Source organism: Ascaphus truei, chromosome 2 (genome assembly GCF_040206685.1).
Source record: "Ascaphus truei isolate aAscTru1 chromosome 2, aAscTru1.hap1, whole genome shotgun sequence".
NCBI lineage: Eukaryota > Metazoa > Chordata > Amphibia > Anura > Ascaphidae > Ascaphus > Ascaphus truei.
The window spans coordinates 196,554,640-196,577,992 of NC_134484.1; the positions used below are offsets into that span (position 1 = coordinate 196,554,640).

The 23,353-nt window shown below is 40.4% G+C and overlaps 1 protein-coding gene across 4 annotated transcripts in view; it reads left to right on the top strand.

The window, feature by feature from the left end:
* Nucleotides 1–23,353, top strand: part of CDYL (chromodomain Y like) — a 134,631-nt gene that overhangs the window by 74,775 nt on the left and 36,503 nt on the right. For 2 of the 4 annotated variants that reach the window (XM_075585777.1, XM_075585778.1), the window contains exon 3: nucleotides 22,599–22,643. The exons of the other annotated variants lie outside the window; for them this stretch is intronic. In XM_075585777.1, coding sequence (XP_075441892.1) covers nucleotides 22,599–22,643 — 45 coding nt within the window. The remainder of the gene's footprint in view (nucleotides 1–22,598; nucleotides 22,644–23,353) is intronic. 4 annotated transcript variants of the gene reach the window in all.

Sequence of the window (23,353 nt, forward strand, 5' to 3'; positions counted from 1 at the left end):
TGATTTTCTTGTAACCAGAATATGAGGCTAGTGGAAAAAAATACCTTTGTGGCGCCTGGGCAGGTAAACCATAGAAGAATTGGCCTGTGGAAACCAAACCCGTTCAACTGAGTGTCCGTCTGGTTCAACTCCGCTGTTGCAAGCTTCTTTGAAGACTTAAGGTGATGTCAGCCGAAAAAAAGTCATATGTATAGGACACAAGAAAGACAGAACATGCCACGGATAGTGCATCATCTCTGATGATATATATAATCAAATCTGAAGGTTTCAGTGATTGGCTTCAAGTGGGATAATTGAAAAATGTAATACTCCACATAAAAATCAATATCAATGAAACAGATCGCATACTGTATGCAATCAACATAGAAATTGGTGAATATATGCCGACACATATGTTGCAGCATATATTCAGCAATTTTTATGTTGATTGCATATGCGATCTATTTCATTGATATTGATTTTTATGTTGAGTATTACCTTTTTATTAAATTATCCCACTTCAAGCCATCACTGAAACCTTCAGATTTGATTGTATATATATATATATATATATATATACATGTAGAGGTATCAGTACCGTGTTAGCCGAGCTTCAATAATCAAAAAATAAATAGATGATACCGTTCTGTGGCTAACGAAATGCTTTTATTTGTGCGAGCTTTCGAGATACACTGATCTCTTCTTCCGGCGATGTTACAATGAATGAAGCAAGGATTACTTAAAAACAGTGTCTCTTGGAATGTTATCTGTGCTGGTCCTTCCCCCGTGTGGATGAGATTTATGGCTGGAGGTGTCAAAGGGTAACTGAAAGCAAGTGAAGAAAGAGTGTGTATGTGTATCAGTGTGAATAAAAATTAATGGAGAGCCCACAGTATAAACTGTGCTCTACACAAGGTGTGTGTGGAGTGAGAGGGGATATAAATGGTGTGGGTGGGTGTGGAAATGTGAGAGTTTGTAGCACAACTAAAAGTGTGTGTGGATACTATGTGGTCCCTATTGGTGTATAGGCTAGTGGATGAAGTACATTTTCTAGACACCACCATTACTATAAAGAACAACCAACTACAGACTTCTGTATACCGCAAACCTACAGACAGAGCCAGCTATTTGAGGGACAACAGCTTCCACCCGACACACACCAAACATGCAACCATCTACAGTCAAGCCATACGATACAACCGGATATGCTCCGACACAGCAGACAGAGACCAGCGGATTAAAGCCTTGAGATCAGACTTTATAAACCGTGGATATAACCACAGAATTGTAGACCAGCAAATTCACAAAGCCACCAGAATACCAAGAAGTGATCTCCTTGAATACAAACAGAAGGAGACAAGCGACAGGGTACCTTTGGTGGTCACATATAACCCACACCTAGGAGCCCTACGCAAGATCGCCAGGAAACTACAACCCATCCTCCAGGAAGATACAAGACTGCAACAGGTCTTCCCTGAAGCACCCTTATTATCATACAGACAACCCCATAATCTCAAGAATATTATGGTGAGGAGTAAAGTATTCAGCAGTACAACTGAATGCGGGACAAAACCATGCCAGGACCCAAGATGCAAAACCTGCGCAATGCTCTACACAGCGGACACAATACAAATACCACACAAGAATCGGGAATACAAAATCAGAGGAGGGTTCACCTGTTCCTCCAGCAATGTCGTGTACCTCATCATGTGCATGAAATGCCCAGGGGGCTGCTACTACATAGGTGAGACAGGACAGGGGCTAAACAAGAGAATGAACCTGCATCGCCACAGCATCACACGCGGAACAAGAGACAGTCCTGTTGGCGAACATTTCTCTGACTCTGGCCATAAGATGAACGATCTGAGGGTTGCCATACTCAAAGGTAATCTTAAAACCCCGAAAGAGAGACGGTTGCATGAATACAAATTTATGCAACTGTTCGGGACACTTAGCAGTGGCCTAAACAGAGATCGAAATTTTATTAGTCATAACTAGCGAACTCTCTTCCCATGAGCGCTAAAGGCCATGTATGTACATACTGTGCTATATGTATGCACACACAGCTGTCTCTCACACATACTAATACTCCTTATTTTTCCATCCCTATACACCAATAGGGACCACATAGTATCCACACACACTTTTAGTTGTGCTACAAACTCTCACATTTCCACACCCACCCACACCATTTATATCCCCTCTCACTCCACACACACCTTGTGTAGAGCACAGTTTATACTGTGGGCTCTCCATTCATTTTTATTCACACTGATACACATACACACTCTTTCTTCACTTGCTTTCAGTTACCCTTTGACACCTCCAGCCATAAATCTCATCCACACGGGGGAAGGACCAGCACAGATAACGTTCCAAGAGACACTGTTTTTAAGTAATCCTTGCTTCATTCATTGTAACATCGCCGGAAGAAGAGATCAGTGTATCTCGAAAGCTCGCACAAATAAAAGCATTTCGTTAGCCACAGAACGGTATCATCTATTTATTTTTTGATTATATATATATGTATATATATATATATATATATATATATATATATATATATATATATATATATATATCATCAGAGATAATACACTATCGTGGCATGTGCTGTCTTGTCTCCTGTACATATGCAAGCTCTTTATGGGAACCCCAGAACCCCCACAAAATATATATATATATATATATATAAAAGTGTCAAAAACTACTGGATATAGATCCAATGTGGTCTTTCTCCCCCCTAATAGAGGTAAATGAGAATTTTAATCCTAATAGAGGTATATTAGTATTTTATCTGGTAGTATTAGGACTTGCGAACAGGTGTCTGCCTTGTTGTGGCTTACAACGCTTTGGCCAAAGGGTTAAACTAAATGACCCTTTTTCAAGAGAATATATAAGTATTTTAGTGTGTATTTTTGTCATGTTGGATGTAGCATTGGGCTTCTCTGTCGTCTGTTGTATACATATGCCACGCTCAATAGCACTCCTTTTTGACACTTATGTATATATATATATATATATATATATATATATATTTTGTGGGGGTTCAGGGTTCCCAAAAAGAGCATGCTGGGGTTTTGTGTTTTGTTAACCTATTCTCAGCTGTTTCAGCTGTTGGAGGTTAGTGGCTCCTCCTTCCTAGGTTTTAAGCCCGCCCCTCCCCACTTCTGAGGTTAGTAGGTCCTTTCATTATACTGGATATAGATCCAATGTGGTCTTTGTCCCTCCTAACAGATGTAGCATTGGGATTCTCTGTCGTCTCCTGTACATATGACGTTTTTTTCGGCTGACCATCGCCACAAGTCTTCAAAATCGCTTACAACAGCGGAGCTGAATCAGATGGATACTCACTTGAACGGGTTTGGTTTCCGCAGGCCAATTCTTCTAAGGCTTAAATGCCCAGACGCCATAAAAGTATTTTTCCACTAAAATATATTAACATGTTCACATTCTGATATATTGTGAAGATTCCCAGGAGGGCCAAATCTTACAGAATTTATCAAAAGATTCATTTAATAGATGTGTGAGAAGTTCCATAAGATTAACTTCTTTTAATTTTTGTAGTTATTGATGGATGTTCTTCTTTTTTCCAGAAGTTGGCTGTAGTGCATCTAGTGGCCGATTTAATGTGTGAAGGAAATATTTGGGAACGTTTAGGTGTGTTTTGGGATTTAAAAAAAATAAAATAATGCTGTCAATCTCTTGAAATTGTGTGATGGGTTACTTCAATCAAAAATCTGGAAAAAGTTGGGGACAAGACCTCCAGATATGAAACATCGTACAAACTTCACCACACCCTCTCCAACATCTATTGGAATATTATGGATATATTTGATGAAATCTATCTGATACTAGGTACCAACGGAGCAGGATTTTGTATCCCCTCTCGGTACAAATCAAGCTTTTAGAGGGATTTTGTGGATATGGCTTCCCATTCTTCTTATGGTATAGTCATCATACCTGGGGCTGGACAAATTCCATAAAAATCCGCTCGCCCCCAAAAAAGTGTCACATGCTCTTCCCCTCCTCCCCCCAACAAAAGAGACTCACCCCCCTCATTTTACCTTCTTGCGAGTGTTGCCGGTAGCGGGGTGCGGCGTCTCCCGGCATTCTCCTGATTCCTCCCCAGCAACTTCAATGTCTCCACTGCAGCTCCCATGAAGATGGCTGCCGCCGCGTTGCCATGACAATGGGATAGTAAGTGATGTCACGTAGCATCAAGTTGCCATGAGAACTTGACGTCTTGACGTCACTTAACGTCCCGATGTCATGGCAACATGGCGTCATTTGACGCCACTCAGCCATCTGTACTGGAGCTGCAGCGGAGACACGGAAGTTGTTGAGGAGGAATCAGGCGAATGCCAGGAGACGCCGCACCACACCGTGCACCCTGTCGCCGGTAACACCCACGAGCAGGTAAAATGCACTTGCCCCAGACGAAGGGATGAGTGCATTTGTCGAGCCCTGCTCATACCTAGTTCGTTTCTCAATGAAGCATATCTCATTTATCTGGGTACTTGTTTTGTAAGGTGTGTGTGTGTGTGTGTGTGTATATATCTATATCTCTAGCCTTCATAAATCCATGCTGACTATTCTAATTTTGTTTTCCGTTCGGTATTCCTGAATATTATCCCGTACTAAACGTTCATGTATCTTCCCTACTATTGATATATGGCTTACAGGTCTGTAATTCCCTGGTTGGGACCTAGCGGCCTTTTTAAATATAGGCACCATGTCTGCATTATGCCAATCTTATGGTACTGAGCCTGTGGAAATTGAGTCCTTGAATATTAAATGTAAGGGTTTGGTTATTACTAAACTTAGCTCCTTAAGAACTCTTGGATGTATGCCATTGGGGCCAGGTGCCTTTATTTACTTAATTTTATCAAGCGTCTTTGGACTTCTTCCTCAGTTAACTAATTGTTCGTTAATATAGAGGTTGTGGCTTCCTCCTGTGGTAATTCTATCCCTATATACCAATAGGGACCACATAGTATCTACACACAATAGTAATGCAACACCCTCTTACATTTCTACACCTACCCACACCATTGGTATACACTCCCACACACAACTTTTGTAAAGCGCTGTATACACTGTGGGCACTTTATATATTTATATTTACATACACACATACACTCTTACATCACTAACATTCAGGGACTATTTAACACCTTAAGTCATACATCGCATAATGCACAGGGGGGAGGATAGGCTTCAGTCAGATACATTCCAGGATGCACTGTTTTTAAGCAAAACTTTTCTTGCTTTATCCATTGTAACACCGCCGGAAGAAATCAGTGTATCTCAAACTCGCACAAATAAAAGCATGTAATTGGCCACAGAACGGTATCGTCTATTCGTTTTTGATTATTAAGCTTGGCTAACACGGTACAGATACACACACACACACATTCTCACTCACTCGTGTCTCAAGTTGCAAAGCCAGTACAACCAACCTCACACTGATGAGACCCACAAGGTCGAAACAGTCTGTGAGTGGGTTTATTGGCTTTGCATCTCATCACAGGCTATGTTTAAAAGCTGTGTTTAAAGCAGCATGCATTGGCTTAAGGGTTTAACCATGTAATGTGGTCTTGAGGCAAAAGGTGGCACTGTGTGCTCATTTGCACGTCATTTCCCAGAATCCCTTGCTAGCACTGTATGCTAGGCGTTAATGGTGAAAAGCAGGGTTGCAGACCTGTCTAAGACATGTTAATTTGCTCATAAGATATATATTATTATTATTATTTTATTTATTTTCAAAATATATCAGGTACGCAGAGATGAATGGTTAAATATATTATTTCTATTGATGCAGCCACAATGTTTGGGTTTGACACAAAATCCCAAGGTAATTATGGTATTTATAACATTCGGTGTAATATATACAAATTATTTTAAGTAGATAATCCTTGTGAGGGAGGGACTGAGATTGTAGATAATGTTAGTAGGTAGAAATGTCCTGAATATTTTGCTAAAAGCAATAGAAAATATCAATGTGGTATATACCATCAATGAAAAAGGCACTGGAAGTTAGTATTCACTTACAATGTTGCAAGCAATTCAAGCGTGTAAGTAAGATCCCATTTGAGTGTGCTTGTATTGTCCTGGCGTCTCTGCTTCTGTGACAGCACAAATCAGTTACCTCTGACTGTAAATCAGGCTACTCACAGCTGGTACTGATGTATTTGCCTCTCTACTGAATTAACTTTAGTCCTCCACCTCTGGCTGTACACCGCATCCAGGCTCCACTGTGGCTTCCAGGTTATGATCGGGCATTCACGCTGATGAGACGGATCATATCCAGTCTCCTGTGCCGCTTAGTCTGGGCATTTTCAGCTTCTCTGCCGAGTCGTCCGTTGCCTCCAGTCGTGGATCACGTTCCTGCGTCGTTCCGACTCCCATCTGGCAATGATGTCACTTCACTGCAGAGAATTCTTGATCGGAGTGTATGCAGAGCGAAATCAGCAAATTATGACTACACCCTCTGGATTCTTTTAAAAAATTGTAAATAATATTTTCTTTAAACAGTAATGAGATCCTCATTGAGATTACACATTGATAAAAAAAAATCTAGTACAGTAGCTTCCAAACCATCCCTATGAGTAATGCTTTTTGACATCGCATGTGGCTATGATAGTATTACTATCCCCAATAATTTATCTTTGAAGTACATCTGTGGTGTCCTTGAGATAGGGTGGAAGTGTTTCCACAGATGGACATTAAAAAAAACGGCAAATGGGCTCGTACAACCCCGCCAATGCCCAAAACGATCAGTTGTCTGGGGGGATGGGAGAGGTTTTTATGCACCTTATGTAACATACAGAAGGTGAGTACCTTTGGAAGATCAAATACAAGGCTGTCATGATGTGGATGAGTAATGGTGCCCTGCACAAAGGCTGAGCATAGTGTCTGATCCAGTAGTTATTTATATTTATTCGTAGAATCACCAGACAGCTCTTTAGAACAGTTACTATCCCATACCAGTCGGAATGCTTCTTTTTCATATTGTACATTACCTTTGGCCACAAGACAACATTACCTCCTTTATCAAATGGTTGATCTGAACCGCAGTCATTTTCTTTAATTCTGTAATGGCTCTGTTCAGCTGCTGTTAAATTCCTGGAAACAGAGGACTGATGAAGTTGAAGGATCTCTTGAAAGATGAGGTTAGCATAAACCTCTACTTAAGAACATGTTTGTTAAGAGGGACAGAAGGTGGATTTGGGTTTAATATTCGTAAACTTGTTTCTATTCCTGTCTACCCCTTTATTTTGATCATCTAATAAATCACCTATTGCATGACTTCCTTTAACGTTCCATTAAGAACCCACATCATTAATCCTAACTTCACCATCTTCACTAGGCTTCGCATAAAATTTTAAACAAACGTTTGTGATAGAATAGATTTAAATCCTTAATCCAATGAAACATATCAGATACATTAGTTGGTGAAAATGACGAGCCGCGTTGGAGAACAGACAGCTGTTCTTTAGACAAAACAATGTCCAAAAGGTTCACAATTGTTAGTACACAATCTGTTTCCTCTGGGATAGATAACATCACTACTGTCTGTAGCTCCAGTGCTTTCTGTTAGATGTCTTGCGTCCCCTTTTTGTCCTCGCTCTTAATTTTGAATGGGAAATCCTTCTCTAAAGGAATCTACAGTAGGTATTGATTAGAGGCTATATATGCATATAGTTAATTTTCTTGCAGAATATTTTTGTACTATTGTGTGTGCATTGCTGGAGGTTTATATCGCAGTGTTTGGTATAAGAAACTTTGAAAGAAGACAGCACACTGGATGTGGTACAGAAAAGTTCTGCATTGAAGTTCTAAATCAGGGCTGTCAAACTATATATATATATATATATATATATATATATATATATATATATATATATATATATATTCAGTGTTCGACAATCCTATACATTTACACGCAGGGGCGGGTGGATTTAACCTCCGGGCGAGTAAATATTGGCCCAAGCAGCACACGTGTTTGTTTTTTTAAATTTCCCTGCTCGTGCTCAAATTTCCCTGCTCGCGCTGAAAAAAAACAAAAAAACTCCCCCTGCCTGACAGCTGATTGGCGCACACTCCCAGGCTTTTTGGGTGCGCGGCCAGGCTCTATATGAGCCCGCCCCCAACGAGCGGCCATTTTTTTCCCAAGGAGGACACAGTAAGTACTATCTGTGCCTTCCCCCTGTCCCCGCTTCCCCCCGTGTCAGCCCGCAGGGCCGGGAGATTGGAGCGGGGATGTCCCCTTAGGTCCCCGCTTCACCCCGATCCACGTGTCAGCCCGCGGGGCCGGGAGATTGGAGCGGGGATGTCCCCTCAGGTCCCCACTTCACCCCGATCATCGTGTCCGCCCGCGGGGCCGGGAGATTGGAGCGGGGATGTCCCCGCTTCACCCCGATCGCCGTGTCAGCCCACGGGGCCGGGAGATTGGAGCGGGGATGTCCCCTCAGGTCCCCCCTTCACCCCGATCCACGTGTCAGCCCGCGGGGCTGGGAGATTGGAGCGGGAGGGGGGGGAGCGGGGTGGTGCTGGTAGCGGCCTTTCCTCTCTTCCGACCGCCCCCCCGTGTGTGTAGAGTGAGAGAGTGTGTGTGTGTGTGTGTGTGTGTGTGTGTGTGTGTGTATATATGGGAGTGTGTGTGTGTGTGTGTGTGTGTATATATGGGGGAGTGTGTGTGCGTGTGTGTATATGGGAGTGTGTGTGTGTATAGGGGGAGTGTGTGTGTGTGTATGGGGGAGTGTGTTTGTGTGTGTTTGTGTGTGTATATGGGAGTGTGTGTGTATATGGGGGAGTGTGTGTGTGTGTATATGGGGGAGAGTGTGTGTGTATATGGGGGAGTGTGTGTGTATATGGGGGAGTAGGGGAGTGTGTGTATATGGGGGAGTGTGTGTGTGTGTATATGGGGGAGTGTGTGTTTGTGTGTATATGGGGGAGTGTGTGTGTGTGTGTATATGGGGAGTGTGTGTGTGTGTGTGTGTGTGTGTGTGTGTGTGTGTGTATATGGGGGTGTGTGTGTGTGTTTATGGGGGAGTGTGTGTGTGTGTGTGTGTGCATATGGGGGAGTGTGTGTGTGTATATGGGGGAGTGTGTGTGTGTGTGTGTATGACACCAGATCAGTCACCCCCCCACCTAGTCAGTCAAAGTCACCAAGTCAGTCACCATCTCCCCACCCAGTTCCCCCCCATCAGTCAGCCCCCCCTATCTCCTCCCTGTCTCTCCCCCCTCCCTGTCTCTCCCCCCTCCCTGTCTCTCCCTCATCCCTGTCTCTCCCCCCTCCCTGTCTCTCCCCCCTCCCTGTCTCTCCCCCCTCCCTGTCTCTCCCCCCTCCCTGTCTCTCCCCCCTCCCTGTCTCTCCCCCTCCCTGTCTCTCCCCCCTCCCTGTCTCTCTCCCCTCCCTATCTCTCTCCCCTCCCTGTCTCTCCCCCCTCCCTGTCTCTCTCCCCTCCCTGTCTCTCTCCCCTCCCTGTCTCTCTCCCCTCCCTGTCTCTCTCCCCGCCCTGTCTCTCTCCCCACCCTGTCTCTCTCCCCGCTCTGTCTCTCACCCACACTCTCTCTGTCTCTCACCCACACTCTCTCTGTCTCTCACCCACACTCTCTCTGTCTCTCACCCACTTTCTCTCTCTGTCTCTCACCCACTCTCTCTCTCTGTCTCTCACCCACTCTCTCTCTCTGTCTCTCACCCACTCTCTGTCTCTCACCCACTCTCTGTCTCTCACCCACTCTCTCTCTCTGTCTCTCACCCACTCTCTCTCTCTGTCTCTCACCCACTCTCCCTCTCTTCTCACCCACTCTCTCTCTGTCTCTCACACCCACTTTCTCTCTCTGTCTCTCACCCACTCTCTCTCTGTCTCTCACCCACTCTCTCTCTCTGTCTCTCACCCACTCTCTCTCTCTGTCTCACCCACTCTCTCTCTGTCTCTCACTCACACTCTCTCTCTCTGTCTCTCACTCACACTCTCTCTCTCTGTCTCTCACTCACACTCTCTCTCTGTCTCACACTCTCTCTCTGTCTCACAGTCTCGATCTGGATATCTTATTTACCCTGTATATCTTAACTGCCCTATACTACACCGACATAATTTATACTGCTTTCTTCCAGATCTGACTCAAGCTTCACATGGAAGACATCGGAACCCCCCTAACCCAGAAGACAGGTAGGGAACACCTCCCCTCCAATGTATAACATTGCGGGAATGCGGGTACCTGGTCATTGAGGGACTGCGGTTCAGGTAAGATCCCAAGCGGGATTGCTGCTTTAGATATTGTGAGGCGGGGACGTCCAGACACTGGTTAAGGGGTTCAGGAAACTAGTCACTCACATCTAGTTTTTATTTCTAGATCCAACATTTACTTACACACACACACACACACACACGTACTAATTGTAGTATAATGTAATACAATAAATACATTTGTCAAAAACGAATGTTCCGACTAGGAATTTATTAAATGTATTTTATTTATATATTTTATTTTAAAGCGGGGTTGGGGGCGGGACTAGGGTTGGGGGGCGGGACTAGGGGTGGGGTTGGGGGTGGGACTAGGTGGCGAGTAGATTTTTTGGTTGGGCTAGTAGATATTTGGGTGATTTGTCGAATACTGTATATACTCGTGCTATATATACACAAAAATTAAAATTCATGGAATAGACACTTATTTCCTGTGCACTAAAGGACTACTGCTATGGTGAGCATAGGCTACTTGTTAATCATTGTTGAAAAAGTAGACACTGAAAATGCCATCACGACAAATATTTTTTGTGTGGATCTTTTTAAGCCATAAGTGCAGTGATAACTTTGTCTTTTGTTCCAATGGTTGTTATGGGTGTTGAGTTAGAGAAGTCTGTCTATCCCATTTTTAAATTGCTTGCTTTACCTATAACAGTGTTTCCCAACTCCAGTCCTCAGGGAACCCCAGAATGTCAGGTCTTAAGGATATCCCTGTTCCAGCACAGGTGGCTCAGTCAAAATGACTGAGCCGCTGATTGACCCACCTGTGCTGGAGCAGGGATATCCTTAAGAGCTGACCTGTTGGGGTTCCCTGAGGTCTGGAGTTGGGAAACACTGCACTATGCTAATTTGTGTGCGTGCATGTTGCTAAGTAACTCCCTCCACCCCCTGCCCCCTGTGTGGCTCCTTTTGGTGCCAAATTGTTTTTTTTAACGTGTGGTTTTCACTTGGTAAGGTACTCTCGGCAGAAGGTCCCATTCGGGACCAAAACATCGGACTCGTATTTTGTCTGGGTCAAACACCGTCTATTTTTCATTTATTTTGTCTAGTACCGATAATTAGACCATTCTGGTCTTTCCTCCAAATTGGATATGTTTTTCTATTTAACACAGACACCCTCTGTAGGATACTTAATACTGAGTGTGCAGCTATTTCCTAAATGCTATATATATATATATATATATATATATATATATATATATATATATATATATATATATATATATTTCTTATTTTACACCATATTAATAATGTTTTTTATCTGACCTTCCACTTTTGTTCTAGTATGTAATAAAACTACACTGGTGAAATTTCAAGACTTTTTATTAATATTTAGAGATGGCTCAAGGGGTTCAAAGATTTACCATTAAGCCAAAACGTGTTTTAATAGATACATAAGAAAAGATACTAAAGATACTTCACAATATAATCATATAAACAAAACATATGAAAGGACACACACTGACAAATTACATTACTGATTTCACTCTGTCTCGTTTATTAGATGTATATCGCTCTGCGATTAGTGTTTTGTTTGCAGTTTGTAAGCTTGCGTCAATTCTTTTGCACAACTTCAGGCAAGTACTGCTTTTGATCTTCATGCTATTATATTCCTGCATGAGCGCTACACTTCTTTTGGCATTGACGTTTATAACACGCACATTTTTAATGATCTCTTTTGCTTGCATATAGTCATCTCTGAGACACCAAGTTTCTGGATCTAATTCTAAGTAACTTCAATGTATTCCTAACAGCTTAAAGAATGTAATTGTGTTCTTTGTGACAAAATCTTCGATGTTCATTCCAGTTAATGCTCTACTGTTAAACAGAATGCGCTTTGGTGATTCGTCCAGTCCATCCTTCTCTTTCAAGTTCTTCAACATTGTATACTTTGACTGTCGAAACCTCCTCATCGTAAAAGGCTAATCCAACAAGTTCTTCTCTTAGATACCACAAATGTCTTTCAAATTTTTTTTTTTTTGCTGGCGATTTTATGGATTGTCTGGTTTATGGTTTCATAGGCATCTAATTCTTTTAGTAATTTTAGGTCATTATTTGGAGACTAAACAGAAAGAGTTGCGGTAAACCATGCCTTAAAGTAGGCACACAATGAAAATGCATATATCACAAAGTCCTCCTCTTCTCGTACGGAAAGCTTGAGCTGGCTTCTAAACATCCATGTCTTGAAAGCATACAAGGCTTTGCTCATCTATCTTGCATGGTGAAATGCCCCTGGTGTCTTAAATCGCACTCCTTGTGGTGGAATTTCACCAAGGAAAATAATTGACAGTTCAAGGAATTTTCGATAATCCTGTCTGGTTTGTTGCAATTGAAGCTGACTAAATGCAAAGGCCAACATAACATCCTTTTCAGGATTCACAGCAACCACAACTCTTTCATGTGTTGTTCCATTTTCAAACTGGTTTTTATTGATTTTGGCCCATGGCTGCTTGAAACGTTTGAAAATTGCTACTTATACCATGCTTACGCTAAAAACACCTTCAAACACAATTTCCAGCACATGGTGACGACATGCTAAATACAATACAAGATCTTTTTCAAGTTTCTGTTCCAAGAGAAGTCGGTATCAGGAAAGTTGGCGCACTACTTACACCAGTTAGAAAAAATATTGCAAGAGTGTGTCCCATAAGATAAAAAATGTTTAATTGATCACGAGCATCAGATTCTATAAACGGAGCCCAAGTGGCCCCCACCAACGCGTTTCGAGCGTGACACTTTGTCAATGCACCTTGACAAAGAGCGTCATGCTCAAAACGCGTTGGTGGGGGCCACTTGGGCTCCGTTTATGTAATCTGTTGCTCGTGATCCATTAAACATTTTTTATCTTATGGGACACACTCTTGCAATATTTTTTCTAACTGGTGTAAGTAGTGCTCCAACTTTACTGATACTGACTCATCTGGATGCTGTGGAATAACAGAAGCACATCCCATTGGAGGAAAATCACTCAGAAGACCATACAAATGTGAGTTTATTACTCGTTTCTTTATACACCATGTATTAAATATCCACATCGATGCATTTATGTCTAGACACTAGCATGTGGGAATTCTTACTACAGTGATCGTGGAATTCCAGCCAGCTATTCGAACAATAGTGGATTATTGGTGTTATTATTACTTGAAATATTGGTCTATATATATGTGTTATTCCAGGGAAAACAGCAGTTTAGTTTCTACATCTTCAAGAACTTTTGCTTATACAAGCTATTGATTCTATAGTTAGAGCAACATACTGTAGTGCCAACGGTTATTCTAACATAAACCAGTGGCAATCGCCAAAAAGACCCGGGTACCTGCTGGTTTAAGGCAAGTTTAAGGCATTTCTGCATTGACTAATGGCCCATCAGATTAACAGCGGGTTTCCCTGGCAGTCCCATTCAAACTGAATGGGACTGCCAGGGACCCCTGCTGTGTTAATCCGATGGGTCGTTAGTCAATGCAGAAATGCCTTAAACTAGCTAGGTTACACCCGGCATGTACTCAGCATGTAACCGAGCTAGTTTAAGGCAAGCCTTAGAATACTCGTTGTCTCGTCTGTACAGCTTTTTTCTTCATTCTGTTCCAAGAGAACACATGCTCCATTACTATTCCCAGTATTGCTCGTTATTGTATCGAAGCACATGGCTTTTATGTTGTCACGAATCCCCATTCTCATAACAAATTTGCCACAGCAGTGGCTTGGTGTATTGCAGAACCAGATTCCAATTGAGGTACACAAAGCAGCACCAAGGAGGTTTTCTTACAAAATCAATCCTGTTGAGCGATCCATACATGTTGTTTGATTTCACAAAAATTTGGTCAAAGGTCATTCATTACACACAGAATAGAAAATATTTAGAGGGTCAGAGACGAAAATGTTCAGCTTTCAAATTTAAGGACCACATATATATGTCCTTAAATTTGGCAACAGCGCACCCTATCCTGCTTTGCTAGCGAGAGCTCAAAGCAGAATAGGTTGCGGTGTTGCCGATCATGGCAGTGATTTACAGGTCAGTAAACATGGGAGGTGAGTGAAAAGAAGGGTGGGAGAGCAGCAAAGCAAGCAGGGGGGGGGGGGGGGGGTGGAGGTGATGCAAGGTTTTTTTTTGTTTGTTTGTTTTTGTAGTGGTGAGTGATCATGATGTTGAAGCAAAGGCCATAGATGCTGTGAAAATTAATAAACACAATTGTTTGGGGAGACAGATATTTGCTTTAATCTAGTTTGATTAAATCAACTGGAATATAAATTGGACTTTTTAATAATATGCAGTAGCAGTGTATTGAATCAGCCTTATGGAGGATACATGTCAGGGTCTTCTGTTTTTTAGTTTTTTTAAACTACAAACATGGCCGTCGGGGTCAGGTGCCCCTCTACTGTGATCCAAGCAAAGTTGTATTCTTACTCAGGGGGGGTTGAGCAGAGGTCCTTTTATATGTGAGCGAGAAATACCAAATACAATGAATACTGAACCCATATTTGTGGGAATGAAATTGTGTGGTTGGTTTTGGGAAATAGACGGGTTCACATACATTTTAAACGTTATATTAACCTCTGCTCACTAACCATAATCTATCCGGCTTCAGCCCCCTCCATCTTTGTCATGCTCTCTTCGGTGTCTGCAGCACCGCTTACTATAAACAGGTACTTTATTCCAGAACTCTAAATATTATATGGGAGGGAGCTACATGATCATGACTATATGATCTGAGGGGATAGAGAAGAAGCTGGGACGTCTACATATGCCTCAATTTTAACCTAATTAATAGAAGTTTTTTCTCCCTGCATATCTTTCTAGAAAAAAATGTAATTTAAAGCATTTTTTGCAATTGATAATTTTGAAAAAGACAAGGCTGTAATTAAAAGTTTGAGATTAATATTTAAAAACCTGGTTATTAATCAACAAGGAGAATTAAGATTTTCTTTAGGGGAACATTTACTGTATATGAGAGTAATCAAGATAGTTTTGTATATGTAAATGAAGAAGTTTGAGTAGAAATATTGACCGTAAAAGAAATAAAGATAAAATGGCAAATAATTATACTACATTTAAAGGAAATTCAACCTTCTGTCCTCTTTTTGAAAAGGATCATCAGATTAATGTATTTCAAAAATTGGGTGAAAGGTACCTCAAATATGTGCTGCTCATTAAAAATAGGAATAATTAAAAGAAAAATAATGCTTTCTTTATTATAAAAAGGGTAAATAAAGTAGGCAAAATGTCCATTATAAAAGGAAGAAGGGGAAGCAGTGCTAGCCACTAACCTATAAGTGGTGTATAAGGGCTATAATAATAATACATGTGGTTATGTGGTGACTAATATACAGTGAATCACATCAATCACTCACAAAGTAGCAAATGTCCCATAAGTAAATGGTGATACTCATGTTTCGCTGCCAGAGTCCAAGGAGAGAGTTCCACGTCCCTCCAAAATAGCAAAAAGAGAAGAAAAGATGTCCTCCGGCGCGAGTTCCAGACATAAAAGAACTGCAGAAAACAGAGCAGTGTATTAATGAGTAATAATAGTCAATTAGCCACTTAGAAAAACGGATACACTAATGGGCCCATGATTTTGAGGTAGATCTTTGTTGAGAAAACGGGCAAGCTATTTGGGTCAATGCAATGAATACATCATTATAGACAATATCTAAAGAGACTATTTATATAGTTATGTATAGTTGGTACCTGACGCCTCAGAGGTTGAGGCAGATTTATCCAGAGACCACGAATCTCTGCTGGAGGGGTTGCGGCGGCAACGGAAATATGGCCCATATCTGGTGGTTTTGCCCCAAAATACAGAGATTTTTGGGAATAGTGCAGAATTTGGTGCAAGAGACTATTGGGATAAGAATCCCCCTAGACCCGATTTTATAATGGTCCTGGGTAATCTGCTAGATCATTTAAAACTAAAACAAATATAAGTTATTGTTACATATCCTGACCTGCGGCAAGACGTGCAATCGCAGGGGCCTGGAAAAATCCCCAACCCCCTGTGACGGTACGGCTAGCTGGCATCACAAAACTGGGATGAAGCCCAGCTTGCCATGCCTGAATCTATGTAACTTGGCCACCTTTGTAAGGCTTTTTTTGGCCAAATGTACTTTATATCTGGGGAAGAACAGGGAATGTGTAAATGTATTTATATGTCTGTACGAATCTATTTCAAAGTCTGTATTTGTTGTAAATGCCATCCCACAGTTTATTGAATCAACATTCTTCTGTAAATGTGCTTTGGGTGTCAGCCCTGCAAGAAAGCAAATGAGATATCCCATTGTTACTGTAATTTCTATGGAGAATACAATCCACTTAGTTGAAGCTTTCTATAGAAATGAAAGGATTAGGGACAGCTAGGTGTCGGGACTCCTGGGGGAAGGTGAAAGGCTGCTGATCAGATCTGGGAGTAAGAGCATTATATTGCACAGACTCTGATTTAATCAAGGATGGGTTTTAGCATGGCCTCTGGCTGTTGTGGCACTAACTTAATATGTGCTTAATCTGTGCTCTGATTATCCAGTAGCCCCTCCCATGCAATGGATAGCCACAGAGCGCTATATAAAGGAGTGCTGCTGATCAGAGAAGCAGATCTGCCTTCTGAGAGCAAGAGCGCTACCTTCAGAGAGACACTCTGGGAAGGAGCGTTGAGAGCTACCTTCAGAGAGACACTCTGGGAAGGAGTGTGGAGTTCTACCTTCAGAGAGCATCTGAGATCAATAGATTCTAACAGACTGAGAGACACTCTGGGAAGGAATGTGAAGATCTACCCTCAGAGGACTATCTAAGAGACATTCTGTGAAGGAGTTTGATCTTTTACAGTGACCAGCTGGAGAGATATCTCAGAGGGGCTGCTGTGTGACCAGCCCTCTGAAATCCTGGATGAGAAGTGGACAGGACAAGCCTTCTTGAAGCAGGCCCCTGCACCTAGCGAGACTAGAGTCTACTCCCCAGGCCCCCAGTTGGTATTGTATCGTGTTTTGTACATCTTTGTTTTGTCTGCTGGTGTGCCAGCATAAACCCCATTTTATTCAACAACTTTGTCCTGTCTGGTGCTAGTGATCCCGGTGATTTCGGTGTAAAAGTACTGGTCTCCCGTGAAACCTTCCCCCCCCCCCTCCAGGAGAGAGATCATCTCGAGAGTAAATGAGATGAAATCTATGGAAAGACTAAGGCCGAGCTCACTTTGCCTACTGCATGGCGAGGTATGCGCACGTCCGCGTTTGCGCGCCTCTGTCTGCTGGGTGATGTGTGCTCATCCCCAGTAGACTGAATGACACGACTTGGAGGTGAGACTTCCATATCCTCCGTCGTCCATGTAATAAAAAAAAGTGTGTGTGATTTTATTGGCTTGCGAAGTACACGTGACGCTGCTGCCGCTTGAAATTACAACTTCAGTTGTCTCCCTCAAGTAAAGCAGCATCAACGCTGTACTTCGCCGCCGGGAGTCGTTTGTAGTTTGACAACTCCCATCGACAAACATTAAAGAGTGACGAACGTGGAGCATCGTAGCAAGAGTGAGCGGGGCCTAACCGCTTATGTGAGACATAACTGAAGAAAATTCCAAAAAGTCTTGGAGCCCTGGTACTCTAGGGGGGAACATGTGAATTTTTTTCAGTCACTGCGGATTGAGGGCTGTTTTCTCTCTGAGTTGGTAATTCTGTGTAATTTATGGAGTTTAGATTGTCTGGTGTAGTTGTTCTCTTGTTTTTTGTTTTTTATACCGGTGTTAAATTGGTGGTGCTTACCCCCCTCCCCCCTTCTCTATTTCTGTGTCCCTTCCCCTGTTTTTCAAAAAAATTAAATAAAAAATAAGTTACAAAAAGAAAAATAGATACATTTACAGGTTGACTGGTTGTCCCAGTTCTGTTAATTTAGCTATGCTCCCAGATGAGGGTGCAGTAGTTACACCAGATATGATGAGACTATGCTCCAGATTAATCAGGATAATTGGAGATATAAGCAGGATAAGAAAATCCAATCAAGTTGCAGAGTAGAGATGTGCCACAGCCAAACACCACGTAAACGGCAAGAACACCAATGATGGCCAGTGCAATGTACCGTCGGTTCACCCCCGATTCAATCTTCTCCAAGATGTCAGTGCAGATATTTCCATTATGACCAAAGATATGCACAATGTATATTTACAGACGAGACCACGACTATTCTAAAGCTTGCCTTAAACTAGTCCGGTTACATTCTGGGTATGTGCTGGGCTAGTTTAAGGCAAGTTTAAGGCATTTCTGCATTGACTAATCACCCATAGGATTAACACAGCAGGGATCCTTGGCAGTCCCATTCAGTTTGAATGGGACTGCCAGGGACCCCCGCTGTTAATCTGATGGGCCATTAATCAATGCAGAAATGGTGGGCTAGTTTAAGGCAAGTATGCAGACTGTACCTGGGTCTTTTTGGCGATTGCCACTGGTTTGTGTTAGAATAGTCGCAGTCTCTGCTGTAGATGTCTAAATATTCTGAATGATGACAAATATACTTAACCATTTAACGGAAGTTGTAGATGGTAACAATTGCAACAGAAAATGAGTATGAATACATATGGAACAAATATCCTAAAACCTATTGTAGCAGGTATAGGATCTCACACTCAGTGTTTGTGAATATATAGCTACTTACAAAAGTTAGTTATCGCCTTACTGTGCTAAATTCAAGGTTTAATATCAGCAGTAGAAGTTTTAGAAAATAGGATAATTTTCTATGAGTCACACTTCATGTGCAATCTTTATGCCATCATAAATCCTGTAGGTGATTTAAAAGCTACTAAAAAAATATATATATATATATATATATATATATATATATATTATATATTTATATATTTAACTTGAAGCTCGCACCCTGCAATGTAACCACATTCTTTGTCTCTTAGAGGCTATATCATTTAATTTTCCACTTGGTGTTGGGTTTTTTTCAGGAGAATTTAATTTTTTTTTACAAAAAAAAAGCTGCACGGCGATGAGTACGCGTTTTGCCACAGCATGTGCCAGATCGTTTTTGGGCCTCTGTGTGCTAAGTGATCTTCTGACACCAATCCATACCAGGAGGACATGCTACTCTCCAAAAAGAAACAGCAAATATGTCCTCCTGGTATGAACAGGCAGTTGGGAACACCTTATTTTTTTTTTTTTCTTAACAACTTCTTTGTGATCGCAACACTGTACCAACTATATACAGTAGCTGTGCATCCATTGATTTATTTTTTTTAGGTCTTTCATTCTTCTCGGAAAATAGTCTTATATAATGTATAAACATTAAATGAAACCGGTTTCACGGAACACCATTCTACATGCAGATTCTCGCCATCCGAATCATGCAAAGCAAGCAATGGCTAGTTTGTCAGGATTAGAAGAAAAATGCAGCAAATTATATTTATCTGAAGCGAAGACTTCGCTATAAAAGACTACTAGAAAAAGGGCACCTTAAATGATCTTTCAAATGCCTTTATTAATGCTTATTAATGCTAAAAAATAAAAAAAGGAATATAGCGATTTCTGAACAACCGTTTCTTAGAACTACAGTACTGTAGCTATTGCAGAGAAGATAAATAACTTGAAAATGTTCTTACCGATATTGGCTAATACTGTTATCTCTCAATTTCTGTCATATTTTGAATGTAAAACCAAAAGTACACAAGCGAGCTCAACATTAAGTAATATTCTATCCCCTACTACTGGCAAAAGTGAAGATATTATACCACATATCAAGTGTAAATATAACTTTATTATATCTACTTAAATGTGAATGCAGAAGCCAATATGTGGGGCTGTACTATAATTACATGTAAGGATAGAATACTAGAACATACAAGAGAAATTAAAAAGAAAAATATTTTTGTACCCACTCTATAGGCCTTTTCATAAAGTGCATAAAGGTAAATAATATATAATTTTGTATTGCACAGTAATTGAATAAGTTTAAGATGCAAATAAGATGGTAATACTGTTTAGATTGCTGAGAAGATAAGCGTATTGGATGTATGTTTTTGTATACAATTTTTCCCAAGGTTTTGAATTCAAGTTACAATTTCACATCTTTCTTGACTAGATAGTAATTGTAAAAACGTTTTCGAAATATATTAAGATTTTTATTTCTTAATTAAAATTGTATTATTAATGATGTAGTGTTTAAGGTGTGTTATGCCTCTGTATATTTTGGTCCTATAATGGAGCAAACTCTATACTGTTTCATCAAGATAGCAGTTTAGTATTTTTTTTATTTTTCATCAACTTAATGTACAGTACTTTAATGTCAGACAGTATTATGATTTTTTTATATGCTACAACAAATGTCGCCATATATTAAATTTATATATTGTAGTCGTTATTTTATTTAGGTTGTGAAATGTATTCCTGGTTATATATTTTGGAATTTGTAGAATGTACTATTTTTATTATATTGTTTAAGTTTTTATTTAATATAAATGTATTGTTTATTGGGTAAACTGGGGTTTAGAGTGTTAAAATAGGAATACATGAGGCTCCCGTCTAAGAAAGTGACTGTGACGGACATCACAAAGTGCATCAGTGTCTGGGGTCTCATGGGTCATGAATGTGTGGAATTAAGTGGGTGTTTCCTATAAGCCAATAGATATTTTCATCAACATTGGGTCAATGCAAATGTGTGTGTAGGGAGTTGATTTTCATAAGACCCTCCCTTGCAATATATGGGAGTACACATGACTGATAGGGACTCTGTCCTTTCAATCAATGGTACTCATATGTAGCATTAAAATTGTCTGTGAGCCCTTATTATGCCTTACTTTTTGACCAAATAAATAAATCTGCTTTTACAACATAAAAAAGCAAACAACCAGCACAATTCTCAGGTGAAGTGACTCCCACCTCTTAATCTTTGGGCATGCCTTAATAATTCCAAACTTGTGTGTGTATCTCTGTGTCTTTGATGAGAGCAGGGGATCGGAGAGTAGGAGACAGGGGCAGAGGTAGTCGGAGTTTATCTGTTTGAGAGTCACAGATACACACGGATATACACATGTAGTGACACAGCCGACGAAGGGTGGGGAGTGGCAGCAGGGTAGCCGGAACACCCCTCACCCCTTGCGGGCGATTGCCTAACAAAATGCTGGATCCTTAAAAGAAATTTGCTAGTTCCTAAGTAGTTTAAAACCCTACATTCTTCAGGAAGTGGTGGTGTATGAGGAGCTTGTTAATCAGTGTGTCTTAAGGGCCATGTAGATGCCGGGGCATAGAACATTGATGAACATCCTAATGGCAGTGTAAAAAGGTGAATATATTTGGTGGACAACCTCTGCAAGTTAAATAAAAAACATAAATGTGAAAAAAGTCATCAAATCACAGAGGGCTATCTAATTTGCGTTTGCAGTACTCTTCCTGTGGGATAATAATATTGGAAATGGTTCTATAATCAGACAAAGTGACAGTTAAACACTGTATATTTGTCTTCATAACAATGAACTCTAAACAAGAGTACGATTTACTGATCCAGCTAGAATGTCTTGATACATGAACTTCAAAATATAACTCTTCTAATAATTTAGTGCCATGTAATAATGTCTTAAATACATGGAAAGCGAATATTCTGGAGAATTTGTAATGGAACAGGTATAGTCGCCTTTGTCACATTTGACTAACATTTAGTTTCACCTGACTGAATGTACATTATCTGTATGAAGGCTGTTTTTTTTAGAAATAGACAGTAATGACAGGCTCACCCATTTCTCATGCTTCCTTTGAATCATTACATATAATGCAACATACGTCTTTTTAAAGACTAAACACTGTGTGGTTAAGACTGATGTTTATTTTAAGTTTTTGTATTGGGTAGCTCGAAGTATATTTAAAATAACGTATGAAAGTTAGATTGCAATTGTGGTCACCTGGAGCCTTCTTTCGCTACTTTCCTAATTATGTAATCTAATTTAAGAGCTTGACGTTCTCATTGGTTGTGCCTGAAAATATACTGGTATTACAGCTGAATGCTTTAAGAGTGTTTAACCGGTTTACTAAAAAAAAAAAATTCGTCCTTTCTTAGATTAATTAAATTTTTTCATTTCTGTCAGTATGGTTGTTAATGCACTGCTGTATAATAAATACATGAATTGGATTTAGTTCTTCCATACATTTATTATTGTGTTGCTATATCTGATTAAATAGCATTGCTTTTGAACAGAAGAATTTTGAAGGCGTTTAATGTTTCCAGTTTTGTCATTAAATTTGCAGCATAGACCTTTGTCCTTTTTTTTCATTCCATTTGATATTTTGCATTCAGAGGCACAAGAACATTACAAATTAAATGCAATGTTTGTAACCATATTTTGATTCTCTTCCTAATATTTGTTTTGTATTTCTAATACCCTTCTTTATCTGTTTTAGCATCCCCCTGTATTCTTGCCAGTGTTCTTTACTTCCTATTTTCTTGTAAGTATTTCATATTTTACCTCTGTTCCTTCCTTAGATTTCTGCTTACCAACTTGTAAACACTGACCCCATAGTAGTAATTAAAGGCACACTTTTGTAGTGTTTATTAAATTATTTTGTATTAAAGTGTGCTTGCATTTTTTTCAGCAACAGAACTGTGTACGGTGACACCCTTTTGTGTACAATGACACTGGGGTTTAACAATCGTTTTCTCCATTTCACTCTTAATCACTGACATTTTTCTCGGTGGCTTCCAATCCAAAACTTATAAACTCTCTCCAAGTACTGTAAATAGTTTTATGCTATGACCTACATTTCATAGTCTAAATAAGAGGCTTCATACTTTTATGCATTCACAGCATCTTAGATAATTTAATGTACCACAGACAGAGTTACTGTTCCACTTAATGCTGATATTTTGATTTACTCCAATTAGCAAGTTTACTTTGTCTGGATTTTTTGAGAATTCCATTCTCAATAAAATGTTCTTTGTAAAAATGTACAATATTTTACTTTGGGTTGTGGACATTTGAATAGAATGACGTGTTGGTTATTTTGAGATCTACTACTGTATGTTTCATATTAGACAGCTGCTGAACTAGTCAATGAGTCAAAACAATACTTAGTGTTTAGAATTGCTACACAAATAGATCTAACTTAAATGTATTATGGTTTATTATGTTGTCTGTATCCCATTTCTGTTGTCAGTT